Source organism: Sturnira hondurensis, unplaced genomic scaffold, assembly GCF_014824575.4.
Source record: "Sturnira hondurensis isolate 20B ecotype Veracruz unplaced genomic scaffold, ASM1482457v3 Scaffold0008480, whole genome shotgun sequence".
NCBI classification, from domain to species: domain Eukaryota; kingdom Metazoa; phylum Chordata; class Mammalia; order Chiroptera; family Phyllostomidae; genus Sturnira; species Sturnira hondurensis.
This window is the reverse complement of record NW_028081111.1, coordinates 921,329-940,428: the sequence shown is the minus strand read 5'-3', so window position 1 is coordinate 940,428 and position 19,100 is coordinate 921,329. Positions and strand designations below refer to the sequence as shown.

At 43.9% G+C, this 19,100-nt stretch overlaps 1 protein-coding gene across 4 annotated transcripts in view; it reads right to left on the bottom strand.

Moving 5' to 3' along the window:
* Positions 1 to 19,100, bottom strand: part of NCK2 (NCK adaptor protein 2) — a 146,563-nt gene that overhangs the window by 25,950 nt on the left and 101,513 nt on the right. For all 4 annotated transcript variants that reach the window (XM_037054982.1, XM_037054983.1, XM_037054984.1 and 1 more), the window contains one exon: positions 17,185 to 17,426. In XM_037054982.1, coding sequence (XP_036910877.1) covers positions 17,185 to 17,410 — 226 coding nt within the window. In that variant the 5' untranslated portion in view covers positions 17,411 to 17,426. The remainder of the gene's footprint in view (positions 1 to 17,184; positions 17,427 to 19,100) is intronic.

Genomic DNA, 19,100 nt, shown 5'->3' with positions numbered 1-19,100 from the left:
ATGAGAGCCACACCTTGCAGGATACAAGGCGGTTCCAGTCCCTGCCACGTTAGACTTACTGAGCACTGGGTGGTAGTAGTATGAGCAAAGTCTGGGACTTCGAATGATGTGCTTTTCTCTCAGTTCTCTAGTTAACCATAAAATCCAACTGCACAGCTGGAGTTTTTACTGCAGCGTGCTTTGGAACAATCCTATTATGAATGAGAATAGCTAGAATGCAACCGTTAGGAAACCTTTCCAATTGCTGGTGTGCTGTATTAAGTGATGGTAACCCTTTTTGCAAAGTGATGATTTCCTCCACAGCTTGTTCAATAATGTATAAACTGCCACGGCTCTGCACAAACAAAAAAGACAAAGAATGAAAATTACCATGAAGAAAAAAAGACATTGTTGTACATGGCATGAAGTTCAGGAGTGACCAGGATCTGAATTTCTACCCTAGAGATTAGGCTCTGAAAACATTTCGGTTTCCTCAAATCTATAATCATAGAATTGCGGCATTTAAGATCCAGAAGAAATCTTAGCCTGCTCAGTTGTTTCAGGCTGTTGCTGTGGGGCGTGGCCTGGAGTCCCGTGTGTGTGCTGCCAGGAGATGAGCAAGACATAAGAACCCAAATCCCCCACCCCTACACACGCCCCCACCCCCAGTAGTTCCAGTGCTCTCTCTGCTCTACCAGGGGTTCTGGGTAGGAGGGTGCTGGACAATGTGCTCCACAGATGAAGTGGGGAAAGTCCTGGAGAGGCTGAGTGCTTGCCCCAGGTCTCCAGGTGAGTCAGCAGCCAGGCTGCACAGCAAGGACACAGACCCCTGAGGACGAGCTGCCTGGAACGGACTAGGTTTGTGGCCAAGGGAGGACATGAACAAGCTCCTTGACAGATCTACCTCCATAAGTGGTCACATTAAAGACCAACCACAATTTGTGTAATGAGCTTTATTTGCATATAATAGGAATAAAAAATAATATGTGCACCATCAGCAATGGTACTTCTCACCCTGTGAGCAAACAGTATAATTTTCAGCGGCAAAAAGCTGAATTGGATTTAAAACTACAGGCATACTCATTTTATTGTGCTTTGTTTTATTGCACTTCACAGATGATGCATTTTTAAAAAGCCGAACACAAGACCCTCCAACAGCTAAAAGACAGACTACTCACTTTGTTGTGGTCCAGATCCAAACCTGCAAAATCTCTGAGGTGTGCTTGCATACACTTTTTAGGTTTTGTAACGATTCTGTGGCACCAAGCTATTGAATCTCTGATCTTGAGTTTCACTTTCATTGATAATAATAAGCAAATTTTAACTCTCTTGAATAATATTACATACATTAAAGACTGAGTTCTAATGAAAGTTTGAATATGTTATACGATATTAATGTTAGTAATTTTAAAGTCAGAAACTTTTATATACTTATTTTAAGATAAAGGAATGTTACAACAGGTGATTTTAAAATATATTCTAACTGTCATCTTCCAGCTGGCGTTCTGGAGATTTAAAGTAAACATCAAACAAACTTGATTATTCAGAAATATGTTCAGGCCGATTCACTAGAATAATGTGCTGTGCATGAAAAAGTGGACACACACGAAACCTGACAGGGGGAGGCCTGCATGGTGGGACTTACAAGCTCGAGAGACCCAAAGTAACCACAGAGGATCTGCACAAAAAAATTCCCAACTAAAAGCAGGTCACATCCTAGGCCAGTATCCTCCCTGACAAAGGTCAATCTTGCCTTTAGCTGAGTCTGTCTACATTGTCTTTTTGCATCTAAGGTAACATTCTTTTGGAATGTCAGAGTGATCTCCTTTGCCACATCCCTCAGAGCACAAACAACCTGGGCACCAGAACGGAGACCGCATAAACCTTCTTTATCTTATCCCTTCCCCCACCCACACCATCCTATGTGCTGTAAATGTAAACCAGTACCCACTGATGTAAAAGGACTAGTCTCTCTCCGTTCTTACCCGATCTCAGAGATTTCCTGTCCCCTTAATCTACCACCAATGGATTCCACGTAGCCCTTCTTATGTCTCCTTCTTTAGTTTTAATGTATAAAATAAACTGCAACACTGTGGTCCTCAGGAGCATTTTTTCAATCCGATAATATTTCGATCCTGGCAATTGGCAATTTGGCTCAAATTTACTCATAAAAATTCCCTACCATGGACTTACAGACTTATGTTGGCAGCATGCAAGTTTTAGGAGCTCCCCAGCAAAGACATTTTATTTTTGTTGCTAATCAGATCTGTAACATAAACCAGGTTTAACCAGAAAGGTTTCTTGTACTTAAAATACCATTTACACTAAGAATAGGTGTTATTAATTTGTGGGGGCTTCTCCTATTAGAGTTAGGATCTATTATTAAAGTCAACTAAAAATTACAGAAGTCTTTTATTATTAAATGCTAAGGAGCTCTGACAGGATTTGATTAATGACCAAAATAAGTTTTCATATGTTTGGTTTATTGTAGCTTTTCATATTATAATAGGTCCATTCAATTTGTATTTAGTAAAAACTAGATACATCGGTAAGATTAGCTCCCTGCTTTCAGAGAATGTCCAGTTCTAACATTTATGACCAAAATACTTCAATATATAAAAGGGGAAAAACTCTTTTAAGTTTATTACACTTGAGATTTTTAAAAAGATGACCATTTAAAACACAGCAGTTCTCTGTTGTTGTTTTAATCTGCCCAGCAGCCTTCTCTTAAAGAGTCTATGTGAAGAATGACGGACAGAGCAGGAACGAGGCCCAGGGAGAGAGACAGAACCCAGATAACACGAGCTGAGTCCTTTGATCCAACCATACTACCCAATGATGTGAGACAAATCCCTCTTTAAATTTTCCCCTTCTACTTTTCTTTATCTGTTAAATTTACTTTCTGTCACTTCAATTAAGAGCTCCAAAACCCCCCACAAAACTCGTACCCTCCCCCCAACTCTCCCTGCTCCTCTCCCATTCCAGCTCCTTCAATATGCCAAACTTGATTCCCACTCAGAACAGTGGGCCCTCTTATCCACAGAGGGATGCCTTCCAAGACGCCCAGGTGATGCCTGAAACGACAGAGAGTATCAAACCCTGTATCATTTTTTTCCTACACATACATACCTATGATAAAGCTTAATTATGTATTAGGTATAATAAGAGATTAACAATAGCTAATAATAAAACAGATCACTTTTAACAATATACTGTAATAAAAGTTATGTGAATGGATTTGGGGACATTACTAAGTAAAATAAGGGAGATGTCAACACAAGCACTGTGATACAGTGAGCGGCGGGCAGATGGACAGTGTGGATGGCCCACAGCCTGGTGGGATGGAGCAGAGTTGCACAAGACTTGTCACACTACTCAGAACTGCGTGCGATTTAAAAACGTACGAACTGTTTATTTCTGGAACTTTCCATTTAATATTTTCAGACATTAGGTGACCCCAGGTAATTGAAACTGTGTAAGGAGAAACCAGGGCTCAGGGAGGACCACTGCACTTGGGTAAGCTGAAAAGAATATAGAAATACTTTGGGGGCAGCCAAGTTTGGGTGTGGGAGTGAGTGTAGGGGGTGGAGGGACAGACGTCACTACCTTGTCATGACTAGCCACTGGGCTGGTGTACATGTTTCCTACATCCAGAGATCCTTGGCTTTAAAATATTTACCATCGCAAGCGCCATAATGAGAAATATGTGACACTGGATGGCCACAGACCTTTGGCCTAATTGACCAATAAGATCTAACCTCAATTTTCTGGAGGTGATCAGATTTGACTTAGGATGGGCCCAAATGCATTCACTGTGGCCAGTTTCTTAGGCATGGTTGTCGGAGAAACCCCAAGGGCAGCTCGAGAGAGCGGGACAGGCTCACCGGTATAAAACGATTTCAGATAAGGCCATATCTAGGTCAAAACAGGAGCAAGCATCAAGGCCATCACTCAGCTGCTTCAGTCAGCATCTATTCTTTCTGTTACACAGAGGCTCAGGTTACCAACTACTGGACACAAACCACCTTCGGAGCAGAGGGAACGTGTGTGCAGAAGAGAATGCAGACTACATCAGCTGTGAGCAAGAGGTGCAAGACTTCTTGGGGCAACGCTCTGGGGAATGGGATGGAGCTGAAGGGCAGGGCAGCACCGCAGCAAAGACATGTCCGGTCAGGGCTTGCAGAACCATGTCAGGCAAAGCAAAAAACTAACCTAATTCTCTTCTGAGTGTCCTGCTGGAAGGAAATACTCTTTACCTGGAACCACAGACTCACCATGAGGAACCGGGTATGCTTAAAGAAGAGGGTGCACTGAGTCCTTCAGAGATAAAGGACTAAACGCAACCCATGATGGCTTTTCGGGTCTTTCTGTGCCTCTTTGGGCACCAAGTACATTCACAAAAAATCCCAGTCTTACGGTTGTTGCTGTATAGCAGTCCCATTCACACTCTGCAAAGTACTAACAACAAGGAAAGATATATCCTTTTGACAGTCTGGGTGTGCTAAAAACAAAGGAAGCTGAACATTAAGATGGGTCTGGAAACTTTCTTCCTCTAGTAGTTTAAATCTGGCTTTCATAAGTAACCAACGTCCTTTCCAAAAGCTCAATCTGAATGTCCCTGACCAGATCACAGGCAATCTGGCCCACGGGAAAACACCGTGTGCTCATGAACAGGATATGTGTCAGTGAGGGACTTACTCACTATGGCCTTTCCCCACAGTAAAACACGGCTGATCCCAAGTCTGCTCAGTACTGAGATTTGTAAACGGCAGTAAAATGATGCGATGTCACTTCTCAGGAGAAACTCAACCTTCCCCATCCCACAGCCTCAGAGCACTCCCCCACCTCTACATTAGCACCCACATTACCGCACTGTATTTATCTACCTGAGAAAGAGCGCGTTTAGTCATTTCATGGCCTCAGGGCCTGGCATTCAGTAAATGTTTGCTCACTTAACACACTCCACTTCCTATCCCATCTCACCACCACTGTTGTGTATGTACTCCCCCATTCTTCCAGTCTGACCTCTGGGGTGATCCCCACCTACATTGCCAGAAGTGTTAACAGGCTTACTAAGGGCAGACCAATATTGCAATTAGCACCCCCCAAGTACATGCCACACCAGGCCCTCTCTACACCTCTTTCTTCCTTCCATCCTTCAACAAAACTTTGAGAGCCTACTATGTGACAGGCACTCCCGCACCTGGAAGGCCAGTGGCCAGGGTAGAAGGCGCTACCTTCGCTGGGCTGTGTCTGAGGGGTCTGAGGTGTGCAAATTCCCAATGTACCCCCTCTCTGCTCATCCCCTAAACTGGAATGAATCGAGGAGACTGACTTTCATTATTCCCAGGCCTGTGCATCTCAGGTGTTTACCACTCACCCTGTAACGAGGCACTCTGCTGTGTGCCACACAAAATTCCCAGGTACGGGGAGGGGGCAGTCTAAAAGGGAGGGACGAAGGGGATTCTGAAGATGAAAGGAGCTGCCATCCCGAGGCGGACACACAGACTGGGGAAGGGCTATCAGTTAAAGGCAGAGACGAGCCACCATCCCTGTCCTTATGTCCCTTTATGACGGTGGATATATGAGGAGCCAGCTCAGAGGGACAGGTGTCAGGGACAAAGGGCCCACCATTACATGGGTCCCTGTGTCCAGGACTCTGCACTGGAATTTCCATCCTTGCTTGTAAGAAAGCCTGTTCATTTGTGAGAAGGCAGGCCAATAATATGACTGAATATTTAAGCCTGAACAAAATGGTTGAGGATTACAGAATTCTCTTGATTCTCTGTGAAAGTCAAGTGGTAATACAGATGCCAATGAAAAGAATTTTTAAAACATTGTAATGAAAAATTTTAATTAACAATACATATTTAGTACCCCTCAACACACATATTCAGATCTATTAGCACAAGTATTTTTGAATATGCAAAGGGTGTATATTCAAAAGGATTAGATATGACATTCTGTAACATTACTTAACATGTCAATCAACTGACAAAAAGTTTAGCATGCATACATCTTTTCAAGTCCATACCTAAGTAAAATAAAATGTGGTAAGTAAATGAAAATGAGAACAGGGACAGCATATTCATGAAGGTGGCAAGTGGTTGGCAAAGACAACTGAACCAGACCCCAGACAACTTTCTTGGACCATGTTCCAAGCCCAGCTTCTGTGCCTACTAACTTTAGACCTTGGCCATTCTATAACACCTCTACTCCTCGGTTTCTTCATTTGTAACATAGGGGGATCAGTGACACTTTGTGGGCTACTAGGAGGGTCCAATAAGTGAGGGTCACACTTAATGTAGTGTCTGGTACACAGGCAGAGCCCAAATGATAGCTGTCATTGTATTTATTCCCATTATTACATCATCTAATTGTTTTCCTTTCCTCTGGAGGAGAAAGGCAGAATCAATGGAGACAAGAATAGGTGGTGTTTTTGTAACCAAGATGCACACCCACCTGTTTTTTCCCTAAAATGGACCTGGGGAGCAGGTCTCACCTCCCTCCTGCTCTCTGGGTTGAGACAGGGTCCCTATGGAAGGCACGGAGAGGATGCTCAATAATGCAAAGTAGGCCTTTGTGTAGGAAGTGAAAAAAGAGCCCCATTTTCCAAGTTGAAGTAGGCAATGGATCAGGAGATCACATGCTGCTTTCAGCAAAGCAAACATTGGTTACTAAGACACAGGGTCCTATGGAGGTCGCAGGTTCGCCCCCTGCCTGTGCTTCGAGAGGAAGTCTTGGAGGTAACTGGGTTCCTGCCTCCACCCCTGGTCTGAGGCTTTGTGGACCACGCCCAGCCTGGGCCTCCAAGGCCCGTTCCTGCCTTTGCTGTGAAGAACGCTCGCAACCTTGGACAAGTCATTCAACTTGCCTGATTTTCAGAGAAAAGCTCTGGACCAGGTTATCTTCAGGGCCCTTTCTGGTATTCTAAAATTCTACAAATTATTGAGTGAACTTCACTTTTCAACTTCACTGTACCTACCAGGCTGTGAAAACAAAACAAAACATAGAACCACAAGGGGACCCAGTGGCCCTTTTTGATCCTCACAGCCAGCTTTGTTCACTGCACTGCTTCTCTTAGCACATTAGGTTAAGTATTATAGATTGAGTACACTTAAATTAGTAGCACAAGAACACCTAAAATTTCACTACTAACTCATGCTCTATTTCCAAACATCCACTTGTAAAATTTCCAACTTAGACAATCAACTGCTTTACTCCTTAGAATACCAAAACTGCAGAATCAAGCAAGATGCCCGGAAGACAGCTGCCATAGGGCAATCTGCTTCCATGAGAAACCAGGCAGACACAGCCTTAGAGTATTACAAAGAGTTGTCCTCAGGTGGCTTCCGCAGCTGAGAACCATTGGGGACCACCTGGGGTGGTCACAGAATCTGACTTCAGAAGCAGACAGGGCTGTGATGAGTTAAGGGGAGAAAGCACTGGCAGGTAGAAGGGGCTGATCTTGGGGCCCAACTGCTAGACCAAAGAGGACTGGAGTACATGCAGGCTGCTGTGCAGAGAAGCACCCAGCCTACCTAGTTAGGTCCACCCATTAGACCTGGCCCAGCCTGGGTCAGGTGGGGTACCTACCTGGGTGTCCAGGGAGCAGTGGTGAGCACTGAATGGGGCTCTCCAAGGGAGAGGGGCAAAGAAGGAGGTGCCAGCATTGGCATCCTAGCACTTTGGGGCTCAGCAGTATACATCACAGCACATGCCAGCAAGCAAACACTCACTCTGCACCCATGCCTGTCCCCAGGGCATAGACAGGGCTATGGAACAGAGAAAATGAACACTTGAGACATATGGATAGAGTCTAAATAGGAGAGTATGCCATATGGGGAAATGCAGTCACAAACTACATTGGTAGGGAGATTTTAATTGCTAGGCATTCTGAGTTCATGTTTCTTTATTCTAAAACTGAAGGCTCCGTATGTATAACTTTTTCATCAGAAAAGGGTGAAATGGTTCTATGCTCTTTAGGAAACAGAAGTAAATTACAATTTTAGTAAGAAGCACCAAGATGCCAGTCGTTGGGAAATACATTACCTGATGTTCTCGTCCTTCCTCAGGAAATGAAGGGTAACCACTTGGCCCAGAGAACAGCAACTTGGTTTCACTTACCCAAGTAAAACTGCACACCACCTTCCCTTCACTTTATAGGGTACAGAGCCCTCACCGTTCCTCAGTCTCTCCTGGCTTTCCTCCCATTAGTATCCTTTTTAACAATCTGTCTCTATTTTCTAATTATCCTCCTGCTAATCTGTTGTTAGTTGTTTTACACTTTTGATCTAAAACTTAAAAGCTTGTAATGTATGAAAACAAATCCCAGTTTATTTTAGGTTGCTGGCACCACAATTCTGCAAAAGTTTCCATATTATGTAAGTAAGCAATACATTTGGCAGGTCATTCCTCCTGTGAACAATGTCACAAGACAGAATTCTAAAGAATCTAAATTATGATACCTGATAAATAATATATGTTCGTGCGACGGCAGAGTACACAACAAAGAGTGAAAAGGTACACCTGATGTGTTAACTGTGACTCTGAGAACTCAGAGTCTCTGTCTTAATGTTGAGAGATGGTAATTTGAGTTGAAAGTTTAAAATCAGATTGAGAACAAGTCATGAAGCTTTGCTTCGTTCTGCAAGCTACAGACCTGCAATGTGGTCTATGAGAACTATGATTAATAGCCACATAGTGTTCTTTAATTCAAAGTTAAATTCTCTTTTAATATTTATAAGGAAATCCAGCTTTAATACCCTAACAAAGGTCAGAAATTGTCAAGGTCCTTTTCAATATTTGTTAGGCAAAAATGAGCAAGTAAGTAAATCAAATCAAATTGAGATATCTTAATCCCCTCACATGTTACATACAAACTTTTCATGGGGAATGGTTCAGCCTTGCATTCTTTTTTTAAGAATGATTTTATTTACTTATTTTTAGACAGAAGGTAAGGGAGAGAGAGAGGGAAGGAAATAGCAATGTGTGGCTGTTTCTAGTTTACCCCCTACTGGGGACCTGGCATGCAACCCAGGCACATACCCCGACTGGGAATTGAACTGGCAACACTTTGGTTCGCAGGCCTGTGCTCAATACACTAAGCCACACCAGCCAGGGCTGGTCTTGCATTCTTTATTGAAATGAAGAATTGGTTGCTTAGAGAATGACTCAGTTTAGGAAGTTTGTTTAAGTGACAGGCGGAAAGATTAGTAGTAATTTTCTATTCTTGAAGAACATTCAATTGGGAAAACAAAGTACTTCAAAGAGCCCTGGCTGGTGTAGCTCAGTGGATTGAGCGCGGGCCTGCGAACCACACGATCATGGTTCGATTCCCAGTCAGGGCACATGCCTAGGTTACAGGCCAGTTCCCAGCAGGGGACTCACGAGAGGCAACCATACATTGATATTTCTCTCCTTCTCTCCTTCCCTTCCTCTCTAAAGATAAATAAATAAAATCTTTTTTAAAAAAGTACTTCAAAGACAGATGCACCCCAAAGAATCAGCATCTCCTCTTACATAGTTTATAAAATACACAAAACATGTGAACATCTGATGTGCCAGAAAGCATATGCAAACTTGCTCATTAAATCTCCTTTCCAGCATGTGTTGAGATCAGAACAGAGCTTGATATTTTCTGGACTAACTGCCCTGTGACATCTAGTATAGATAACAGCAAGATGTCACCCACCCATGTAATGCAAATTTGTATGTACGTGTATAAATACTGGGTAAATGGACACAAATGCTTACAGACACAGTGAGTATTTCTGGGTGATGAGATCACAGGTGATTTTTTTCCCTCCCAATTTTTAAATGAGTATGCCTGTCTAAAACGAAGGCTATACAAAATCCAGGCATTTCAGAGACGACAATTCTGAGAAATAGCTGCGGGCAAAAACCTATGTCATACAAAGAAGCCCTGAGCGACAAAGATGGCCGAAACACTGTGCTTGCAGCAGCCACAGTACATGTTCGGTGCTCCCAAAAGTGATGGTTAATTTATAAAAAATTTATAAGAAAGAAGATATGTGCCCGGGACATTCAGCTTCGGAGTGATGTTAATTAGTGGCCCCTACTCACCTCAACATGAAGGAATCAAGCAAAGGGATTAATTAGTGACTGACTCCCTTGGGGCCAGGGAGCAAGCAGTGGTCACTGAAGCAGCTGGTCCCTTAGTATTCAAGGGGCCACAGCAAGGATGGAAATCACAATAGCTGTGCCAGGGAGTGACTGAATTCACCAATAACCATGCCAAGCATCTATCATCCTACCCCCACTCTGAATCCCTAATTCCTGAAGCAATCAATCTCTGCAAATGTTGAGGTCAGGCAGAGCAGACCTGCTCTGAATTGCAACCCCATCACTTACTGTGTGTTCTTCGGCACATCACTTATTTCTGAGCCTCAAATTTTTTCATGTGAACAATGATTAGGCACTGGCTGGAGTGACTCAGTGATCTGAATGCTGGCCTGTGAACCAAAGGGTGGTTTGGTTTGATTCCTAGTCAGGGCACATGCCTGGGTTGCAGGCCAGGTCCCCAGTAGGGGGCATGAGAGAGGCAACCACATACTGATGTTTCCCTCCCTTCCCCTCTCTCTAAAAATAAAATCTTAAAAAAAAAGATTATGTTCCTCTCAGGGTTATTGTGAAGATTAAACAAAAATGTAGCAGGAGCCCAGAACAGTATCTGGCACAAATCAGGCATTCAAAGAGAAACTGTTATTACTGTTCACTCTGGAAAACATATATAAAATCAGTTTGGAAGTCTTGATTTGAATTCTTCTGCTGCATTAACTTTTGTTTGGCTTTGGGGTGTGGGGTGACACACTTCTCTGCAGGAAATGCTGGCTAGGGAAGCCTGTGGCCCCCCTGTCAGGGGAGGGTTATGGTGGCAGCTCTTAACGGGGAACTGAAGGCTGGCACCTCCTTAGCACAGAGCCCCATGCTCGGCTGCGGTACTGATGTTAACAAGATGCTTCAGAAAAAAGGAAGGTCTCCAGTGTAGGCCCCAAAGAAAATTATTTGTATCGAAGTCCAAAAACCTAAAAGTCACTTAAAAATAGGAAGTACATTATGACAAAAATCTAAATGTCGTGTCTCCCAAAGTTGGGATTCATGAACATTTTCACTGAGGTCCTGCCATCACCTCAAACTCAAGGGGGTCTGTCCTCAGGGCTCAGTTTTCTTCCCACTTCCCTAGTTCTCTTGGTCATTCTGCTGGCCATTTGACACGCTCAAAGCCCTTGAGTCAGTCACTCATGACTGGTACTCCCGGCTGTTCCATATCCAGGCGACACTGGATCTGGGCTTCAAAACTGAACAATTCCCCTAGTCTCATGTTTGAAGCCCAGATCCACCAAGGCCGAAGAAGTTCTAGCTTGAGACACAGTAGGAAAGTAGGCCGCCTGGCAGAGGAGTGGGTTTTTCTTCAAAATTCCTCGGATCTGTCACCCTCCATTTCCTTGCTGAGCTCAGGACTTCCACGTCACCCCCAAGTCACACCTGGCTCTCGTCTCCAGCCTCCTGCTGACTGACTGGTTCCCCCCAGTCCCCTCTTTATACCCAGGATCAAGAAACCCTCTATCCACCACATGGGAAACCTTGGGGGGAGGGTTCTGTTTTCAAACGCCACCAGGCCTAGTGGTTGGGGCCTTCACGGTGTGGCATGCCCCAACCACTGAGGACTCCCCAGTGTCCCCCTTCACTCTGGTCAGTTGGCTCAGTGTCCTTCAGCAGGTCTGTGGCTCTCAGCTTCTATCTTCACTTGTGTTGTCCCTCCCTCAATTAAAGCCCCAGCTCCTCCCACAAGTCTCAGCTCAGCCCCAGTATTCTGTACGTGGATGATGACATGCAATGTTCAACAATTTCATGAAACAAGTAATCACTTACCCCATTTTAAAGATGATGCAGTTGAGGCTTACCTTTCAATAGCTTGTCGAAAGCCACTCAACTAGTAAGTGGCGAAGCCTGGCCACCCACCTCCGCCAACCTTTACACACGCTGCTTCCTGAAGGACAGGAGGGAGGCCTAAATTGCACAATCCAGCCCCCGTTTCTAGGGGAACAGACAGGGGCCACTGTGCCACTGTTCAAATGAGGAATGCTTATTTGTAACTGTCATTTTCCCAGGTACATCACAAGCTTCAGAAAGTCAGGGACTGAACCTTATGCTTTCTCTATACACGGCCAGATGAAGTGATGTCCGGCCGGCTCCCTCTTCTGATCTGAACATACCCTGTTACAAAGTGCTGATCTGCATGTAATGTCTGCATCCCAATTTCAGCGTCTTCGTTACTTTCAAAGCTCACTCAGCAGGGAGTGAAGCGGCTTAGAAGGGATTTCCAAGGGAGGGGCAGGAGTGAGGAAGGGACAACTGAAATACAGACGTGGCTCCCACAGCCACAGGCTGTGCACTCGTTACCCACATTTCATTCACAGCGAATCCCATGCCCAGGTCCAGACCTGTTCAGGACATTTGCAATCACAGCAAAGACTCACAATGCCGCAGTGTCTAAATGAAAGTTCCCCCACATCCTATACTACCACAGAGGCCGTGAGCCCAGGAGATTGTTTCTGACCATCACTCTATCTGTTATAACAGAAAAGTATACATTGAACTGACTCAGAACTGTCTGGGCTGATCTAGCGAGAAGCAGGTATTTCCTTACATGGAAGCTGGTGATATGGAGAAAACCTGCTGGTTATAGAAAGTTCTGGATCAAGGATACTGGGGAAACCATTTTGATGAAGAATCAGTTGGACACGTTCACCCTGGTGTCAATATCGTGTTTCCGGTCTGATCTCAGCAGGTTCAGTGATACCCGCTCATCTCTGAAAGCCTTATGCCAAAGGCAAGGCACTCTGACACTGCCAAGCTACACGTGCTCTGCTCCAAGCCAACTGTGTACCCTGGGGTGGTCTCCAAACCACGCTTGGATCTGTCCATTTGTTTCAATATACAGAACAGCTTCAAGAACGTTATTTTCCCTGAGCCACTTGAGGACAAGCTACTAACATGACTGTCCTATCACTTGAATACTTTGTGTGTTTTTCCACAAACAACATCATCCTTCAGAACCACAATACAACTATCAAAATCAGGCAATAAACATCAATGCATTATTACTGTTTAATTCTGGGACCATACTCAAGTTTTGCTAATAAGTTTCTCACTCTAGAATAAGAACTGGTTGTCACTAAAATTTCCTCTAATGTTCTAAGAACCCCCCTCTGCCACAGAGTCCTAGCAAATGCCCAACCACTAAACCCAGATATTCAACTTGCTATAGTAAAAGAAATTCAAGTTTGAGTTGAAGTGCCATCTCTGTTGCATGCCTATGACTAGCAGTGCATTCTTGGAGAAGTCACTTAGCCACTCCAAAGTCAATCTTAGCATGGATATACTTCCGAGAACCTGGTGAATTTCACCCACAGGAACCACCCCCTCCTTCCTTGTAAGAAAACAACAGGTCAAACCAGTGCAAGGGCTATTTAACACGCAGCACTGGGAGTCCCTTTTGGCAGCTCCACTCTGCCTCTAGGTCTGGCTTGGAGTCACGTAGGTAGGAGTCCTGATCACCGCCAGGTTTCTAACAAGCCTTAGGTACGGTCACTTTGGGACAAATGCTCAAGGAGCAAACCTTCTGGCAGTTCACTTTTGGGTCCAGATGCCTAAGGAAGCGGTTGGCAATGGGCATGCATGCCTTGGATCAGAGGTCAGAGATGGAACTACATCGTTTTATGTAACCCAAGTCAGCACCTGGACTTAGCCATGGAGAAGAGTCAACCTTTGGAATTTTGGTGGATTTCCCGCTGTTAGGAAGTGATAACAAACACTGTTTTTCAGTGGCCCGAAGCAAAATCTTCAAAAACTACCTCCCTGGCGGCAGCTTCCTCACATCTAAATGTTTAGCCCATCGCTTTACACCACCTAAGCCCAGTGATTTCACAACTCAGGCCGCCGTGTCCAGGCCAGACTGCAGCCCAAGAACGCTCCTCAGCTGGGCGGGAGAGCTCTGCCGTCGGAGCCCTTCCAAGTACCAACCGGGTGCTGCCGGCAGCAGTGGTTCTTAACAACCGCTCCCTGTAATATGTGGCAAAGTTCTCTTTGACTATCTGTGATCATAAGACGAGTATGAGAGGAGATATAAATGTTTTGCCCAAGGGCAATTAAGAGCTCATACTATTTTATCCAATTATAAATTATTAAAGGAAAAGAAGGAATGGTCATCTTTTCCTAACAGAGATTTTTTTGTGAACGGTACTGCTTTCTCAAAGTCGCTCTAACCAAGTGCTATGTGTGGTTAAATTAATGTGCTGCCAGTATCAACATGCCAGATGTGTATAAGAACAGAGGAGAGAAACTGACAGTGTTACAGTTCTCTGCAGTCAGAAATACACACATTTACAACACTGTAGCTTTGCTGAGGAGTCTGGTGCTATTTTTCCAAACCAGGCATCTGCTAGGGAATTTTATCGTGGGTTTAGGAATCAAGGTAGATTTCCCCAGCAGTACAAATTACAGCGTGGATACTATGAGTAGCTATTAGAAGCTCAACATGTGCAGTGTAGTCTTTGATGTTGTTTTCACTCCATTGAGTGCACAGCAGAGATAAATTCTGATTGGGTAATCGATCTAAAACATACTACAATTCTGACAGTACATTGGTGACAGTAATATAAACAGGCAGCTATGACCACTTTAGCACCGATCCTTCTTTAGCAACAGAGAACTCGGGGAGGCAGGAGAGCTGCAGAAAGTCTTCTCTCTCTCCTCCTTGACAGCGATGTTCTGTCAAGTCTGGCTGTAGAGACTGAGAAGCCTCTCCGCCCTGGTGGTTCTTGTTAGGAGGCCTCCCTTCTCTTTGATATTGCTCAAGAGGGCGATGAAAACTCATGCTGAGCAACAAGGTCTCTCTCTGTCCACCAAAGCAGGGCTTTGGGGGAGCAAGATAGACACATTGAAACAAAAAGACATACAACAAAGGGGGCACCACTATGTGGTGATGGAAACACCGACTTTCAGACTGTGACTATCAACAGCTACTAACAGATACAGATGCTCGAAAAATTATTCATTACACATGTATTTTTATTTGTACAGTGCTCAGTACAAATGTTTCCAAGACAGTGTGTGCCTGAGAGGGGACTGAGCCTGGAGGAGGGCAGTCCCTCTCCAGGGGCGCACATTTCACTCCGCACAGCACTTGAGGGCATGTGAGAGCCAAGGGGAGAAAGCACAGAAAAGCAAACTCTGATTCTATTTAAGGAAGAGCTTTCTAACAATCTGTGTTCTCCAAAAATGGAACTGGCTGACTTAGAAGTAGAAGTGTTCCAGCAGAGCGGGGTGGCCATCTGTCAGGGGCGGGGCAAGGGCCCAGCGCCCAGGGCCCAGTGCCCAGGGCCCAGCGCCCAGCACGAGGACCGGTGAGCCAGCCTCCTCTGTTCTGAGAGCCCTTAGCACATGAGCACATTGACCCGGTCACCACTCTGATATCACAGCTGCTGGGAAAACTAAACCCTGGGTGAAAAATGTGGTTAACAGTTTCAGTTTGAGGATTTGTCTCCTCTCCTTCTAAACACTGAAGTTAAAAAAAGACAAGGTATTCAAGAAAATTTCTAGATTAAATCAGAATGCTTGCTTTGCCTTATTTTACTTTCCAATGTTTCACTCTTTTGTTTTCTGGACATCTCATTCTTTACTAGAATCTTGAGAATATATATTTTTTAAAATGAACAGAAGACAAGACTAGTCAACACTGTTTAGTAGCTCCAAAAAAAAAGAGGCACTTTGTGGGTGAAAAGCTGAAATTGGAAAACATATATAAAATTATGCTCAGGTACTCCACGTATTTGCCTGTTCATGCTACCTACATTTCTTTACCACAGTTAACTAAGAGTTGTGAGCATAGGACAATATTTCTTTCCAGTAACCTGCTTGGAAAACAAGGATGTCAGTTTAGGGGAAAAAGAATGAGACTGTTTGTGAAAAATGAAATTTCTACATCAGGCTCAGAATCTCGGATAGCGGGTAAGCAGGTGTGACTCATACACAGGCCTAGGTTTCACTTCTCTCTCCAAATCATGGGCATAACCTAATCCATAACACAAAAATACTGCCCAGTTAATGAAGACTTTAAAAGCTTTCGAAGAGTTAGTAGACTTTTCAAGACTGTATAAGATGAAAGACAAATATTTTGTAACACCCACTACATTCAGTGTGTAATTTTCTTTTCAGTTTTTCCATCTGTCACTTTCTCCTCAAATAAAAAAAATTCTCGTTAGAAATAAAGAGGAAAAACTCAAGTAAATATAACACGGGTGATAATACTGACTTCGATATTAATATGCAATAGCAAACTCTTAAGTGATAACCTGCCATCTCATATACAGCAAGAAGATACTCACAGAAGAAGGCAACAAAAACTTCTTTTAAAATGGTAGGTCAGAAAGGCCCTCAAAGTTATTTTCTCACATAATCTGAAGGGAATTATGGGGAAGGTTGGCCACCACTAACTTCAGGTGATTCAAGGTGGTCCTTCCCATTTCCCAAAAGTAGAGAGAAGAGAAAGACATGTGGGAGGAAAACTGACATGAGCCAACAGAGCCGAGCACCCAGCAGTCCCCACCTGAGTGACCCGAGATGGCCTCGGGCATCACACTGGTGCTGGCCCAGTTGCCAGTGTAGCTGACACTATCCAGAACTATTGGTATTAAATTTCCTGGGTTTAAAGAACTTTTCACTACCTCGTTTTGTAAGCACAAAGGCCAAAGGGACAGGATTTTGTAAGAGAAAAGATTTGACGGAATGACATAGGCAGAGCTGTTGATATTTTTGGAGGTGGTAATTCCACTTCAGGATCCTCCAGGACGTTGGTGTCAGGAGAGAGAAACATGTGCAGGGGCCCAAGACACATGGCAGTGGCAACTTGCATAAGACCCCAAACTTGAGAATCTCCGGGGAATGACAAACATGACATTTCTCCATCTTGGTGTCTTAATTTTCAGAGATTAAAAAACAATGCAACTAGAAATATGTCCGTCTTTAAAACAGAACCTCAAACCCACACACACACACACACACACACACACCCCATAAACTAAAAAGATGAACACTCCTTCCTCAAAAACATGCTTCCTCACTCTCCTCAATGGGAAGTAGCTCAGCTCGAACCTGGGTCCTAATGCTGCGAACACTCACCTAGCGTGTCCTTCAGGTTCTTCACCAGCGAGCCCTTCTTCAGGCTGTTCTTCCTCTCCACGTAGTTGGACGGCACGTAGCCTGTCCTGTTGGCGGCGTTCCGCACCCGCCACCACGTCTTGGAATCATCCAGCAGCCACAGGCGCTCGTTCTTCTTGATGTCAAGCTCCTGGTCCTGTTGGGCAGTGTAGTCCCACTTTGCTATGACAATGACTTCTTCTGTCATCTTTCATGGAGTCCTTCTGCCAGCAAAACATGCAGAGATGCTCATTAGAGAACCACCAAACACTTCATCCTTCGCACCAACTTGAAAAATTGCGCAATTGACAGCTTTAATTACAATTTGGCAGCCAGTTTTCTCCTGCATCTTGAAATACTCAATCTTAACATGACCTTCTTTCAGTGAACTGTCGTATTTTGTTTAGAAGTAAAACAAATCTTAATTCTGTACACTGGGAATTCTGCATGCTTTGCCAAAGACAAAAATAAACTTTCAGAAAAGTCTAAGCAATATCATAAATAAATATTTTCATCTAATTAAGCAACACCAGATCCTTATAGCTTATATGTTTACATCCACTTTCTTAGTATGTGCTGAATTTTATGAACATATTTAATAATTAAAAAAACACCTAGACATTTCCTTTAAATTAAAATGAAAACAAATGTGGTATTAATACAATGTGATATCCTGTACTGTATCCTAAAACAGAGAAGGGAAATGAGCCCAACACTGGTGAAATCCAAGTAAAGTCTACTTAATGGTAATGCACCAATGCTAATCTCTTGGTTTTGACAAATGTGCCAGGGTTGTATAAAATGTTAATACTAGGGGAAACTGATCAAAGGGTATACAGAAATGTTTTGTACTACCTTGGCAACTTTTCTATAAATATAAAATTATTATTAAAATCTATACATGGATGTTTATAGCAGCTTCATTCATAATTGCCAAAATTTGGAAGCAATCAAGGTGTCTTTCAGCAGAATGGATAAATAAACTGTGGTACATCCAGATAATGGAATATTACAGAGTAATAAAAAAACCTATCAAGCCATGAAAACACATGGAGAAACCTTCGATGTGTATTTCACTAAGTGAAGAAACTCAATTGGATTCCCACAAAGACTCTCTCTCCGACCAAAGGTTAGCCATGCCCCTCTGAGTCCTCTTCCTAAACTAGGCCTCGACCTCTGTACTCCCACTTCCAACTCTGCATTGCTCAATTTTAACAGGAATCACGCCAAGTTGGTTTAGCTGGAACCCTCCGCCCTGACCCAGGTGAAGCCCGACCACCATGGTCTGCCTTTAGGAAGAACACTGTTGGGCCAGTTTAGCCTGAACACCCCCTCGAATGTTTCCTGCTAGGAATTTTCCACTCATTTCCCCCCCACCTGCTTCTCGGCTGTGAACTCCCACTTGTCCTACTGGTGTTTGGAGTTGAGCCCAGTCTCTCTCCTCTACTGCCAAACTCCCAGGTAGCAGTGCGCTCAATAACCCGCCCCAAGGTTATTTAACAAGTGCCATGACTAATTTTTATCTTTAACAATCCCAACTACAGATATTTTTGAAAAGGCAAAACTATGAAGACATTAAAAGACCTCTGGTTTCCAAGGGTGTGTGTGTGTGTGGGGGGGGGGGGGGGGAGGATGAATAGGTAGAGCACAAGGATCTGGGGGGCAGTGAAAATATTCAGCATGGTACTTTAATGGTGGATACATGTCATCATACATTTGTCAAGATCCATACAATGTACATACAACACTAAGAATGAAACTGTAATAATACAATTATTCCAAAATAAAAAGTTTGCCACCCTGGCCGGATGGCTTGGTTCATTGGAGCATCATCCTATGCACCAACGGACTCGGGTCCAACCCCTGGCTGGGGTGTGTATAGGAGGCAACTGGTCGAC